Source organism: Cebus imitator, unplaced genomic scaffold (assembly GCF_001604975.1).
Source record: "Cebus imitator isolate Cc_AM_T3 unplaced genomic scaffold, Cebus_imitator-1.0 Scaffold12, whole genome shotgun sequence".
Taxonomy (NCBI): domain Eukaryota; kingdom Metazoa; phylum Chordata; class Mammalia; order Primates; family Cebidae; genus Cebus; species Cebus imitator.
Genome location: NW_016107327.1, coordinates 605,177 through 607,738, shown reverse-complemented (window position 1 = coordinate 607,738; position 2,562 = coordinate 605,177). Strand labels below are relative to the sequence as shown.

The 2,562-nt window shown below is 40.8% G+C and overlaps 1 protein-coding gene across 1 annotated transcript; it reads right to left on the bottom strand.

Annotated features, from left to right (window-relative positions):
- Positions 1-215: 215 nt before the first annotated feature.
- Positions 216-2,325, bottom strand: LOC108281877 (host cell factor C1 regulator 1-like). Its single transcript, XM_037728202.1, has 2 exons — positions 2,238-2,325; positions 216-738 (listed from the first exon to the last, which is right to left on the bottom strand). Exons 1-2 carry the CDS (start codon positions 2,323-2,325, stop codon positions 446-448), a joined length of 381 nt encoding a protein of 126 aa, XP_037584130.1. The 3' UTR covers positions 216-445.
- Between the last annotated feature and the right edge of the window lie 237 nt (positions 2,326-2,562).

The following is a 2,562-nucleotide window of genomic DNA, read 5'->3' as shown; positions in this document are numbered from 1 at the left end:
TTCAACAGGCCATTTTTCAAGGGCTTGGAATTCTAAGGCAGAAAATAAATCTTACTTTTAAAAATATCTCCATTTGAAATAAAAATGCCTAATCAAACATCCCTGTCAAGTAATCTAAATCCCAAGATTAGTTGTTATAAAAACAAAAAACAACAGAAAAATGTAAGCAGGAATTACTGAATAGAGATCTTTGAGTTACTTCTTTTTTTTTTTTCCTCAGCAATCTTTATTCAGTTCTTCTTGGGGGTGGGATGCCTCCCTTCCCATGCTCCCAGCCCTCTCATCCCAGAGCTTCATTGTGCTCAGTGTCCTCTGTTGAGGGAAGGTCTTGGTGCCCAGATGCCTGGTCTGGAGGAGACGGAGGCTCCTTGTCCCTTTGCGGGAGTCGCTGGTCTCTTCTGTTGTGGGGAAGAAGGAAGGTGGGAGGGGTGCTGTCCACTAGCACTCAGAGCTCCATTATGTCCCCAGCTGGGGTGGCAGGGTAGGAGGGACTGGGGGTGTCCCCCTGCCTTAGCAGCCAGAGGGCTTCAGGGATGAGGCTGCCAGGGTATCGCCAGAGAAGCAGCTCAGAGCAAGAGTTCCTGAGTGGGGGCAGGGCCGGGGGGAAGGCCATAGGGGGGCTGCAGTAGGGGTGGTCATTGTGCAGGCTGAGTTGAGAGAAATGGGTGGCTGTGTTCTCCTCCGACAGAAACTGCTTGCTCAGAGGCTCCCTGGCGTCCAGGCCGCGAGTCAGAGTTACTTCTTATATTTCTTATTTCAGTCAATTTCAATCAGTCAATCAGGCATTGAAATTCATGAGCCCCACTGTGAACTGTAGCTTGTCCCTTTGCTAGGCACTGGGGAAATGTATGAATGGAATACAGACTAGTATGGATACAAGAAAAATTAATCAATAATTACACAACAGAATGGGTACTGGAAGACTAGTTCTTCCCAGGGAGTCAGGAAAAACCGTAAAGAAGAAAAGCCATTTGAGATGCATCTTAAAGAACAATAAATTCTTTGTCAGGCTAAGAAAAGAGATGATGTCTGAGGGAAAGACATTTCAAGATGAAACCACATGAGCAAAGTCACAGAGGAGTGAAAGGGCTTAGCCTTTGAAGATAAGAATACGTTCATGCTGGAGTACATGCTGGCAACTGAAAGGGATGAGGTCAAGAGGGAAGGTTATGGTCAGATCCTGAAGACAAATATCATGTAAAGAACGTTACTCTTCTAGCTAGTAATCTTCCCCTCTTCAGTACTTTATAAAAGGCAACCTTGTGTAAATGCGTATATGGCGCCTGTATAGGCATCTCATTGGATACCATACTAATGACAAGATACACTCTTAATTTATTTTGCTCAAGATGAAACAGCAGGACAATACAGAAATGATGTTTTGGTGTAGCTTTCAGTATTGGCTCTGAATTCCATAGGGACCTGACGGCTTTTTGCATACAGTTGTCTTTCTCAGCCATCCTATGTATTCCTTCTTATAGGAGAGACATGTATGGTAATTTGACATGCAGAACACATTTAAATCTCATTCAAACAATTTGTAACTTTAAATAACTGACCTAATAGAATAAATGGTCTGAGCATGAACCTTTGGTATACTTGTTTAGTTGGCAATTGTTTCTGAGCTCTTCTGAGAGAATCACCTGTCTCTGTGTAAACTATCCTATACCCCAGCTGTAACTGAGAATCCCCACTATGTCTCATGCATGCTCATGAGCTTGTCAACTCAAACACCTACTATTTTCTTCCTTTAATCTCTGGTGCCCTCTAGTAATATTTGTTTCTGTAGGATATTGTACTGAGGGGTGAGTCACTTTTGAAGGGTTACTGTTATCTTCAGCCATATACCACCATTGCTTCCTGGAATCCTAGAGATGCCTGAAATTCTCAAAATAAAGAAGGCACCTTGGGTTCTGCAAAGTATTGTTGCATCTTTTTTTCTAATTGGGAACTATCAGTATTGCCAGTAATGAATGTTTATAGATTTTATTGAAAATGTCATTTCAGTTTTACCTTCAGCATCTCAGCATACATTGAGGTCAAGAGATGAATGTATGTGATAGACAACATGGTATATTTATGATTGTTTTTTCCTCTAGGACAACCAATCTTTTGTTTCCTGGACGAAGTTTGTCTTCCTGACTCTTTTCCCCTATGAGATATATGAGATTTTCTTCCGGGTAGCTCATCAGTTCCTCATGCATACCTGAACTGCTGGTGGCTCATCCCATTCCTACTGAACCCAAAGGCATACAACTGGGTCAAAGAAAGGGAGCCTTCCCTACGTTTAGATTCAAACTTCTTGCGAGTCACTAGATCTTGCATTTTAGGAGAAGCCACAAAAGGAAACAATACAGTTTATGTAGTTATGTATTTATTAATTGAAATTACTAAACGCTAAAAGGGCTCTCTATGAAAAAGAAGTGCTTTAGAAGCTCTAGCTTTAAAATGAAAGAACTGATATCATTTTAGTTATTTCCTTCTAGTAACCTTTGAAATATTTTACTTTTACAATCATGTGAAGTCATTTTTTTTTTTTTTTTTTTTTTTTTTTTTTTTTTT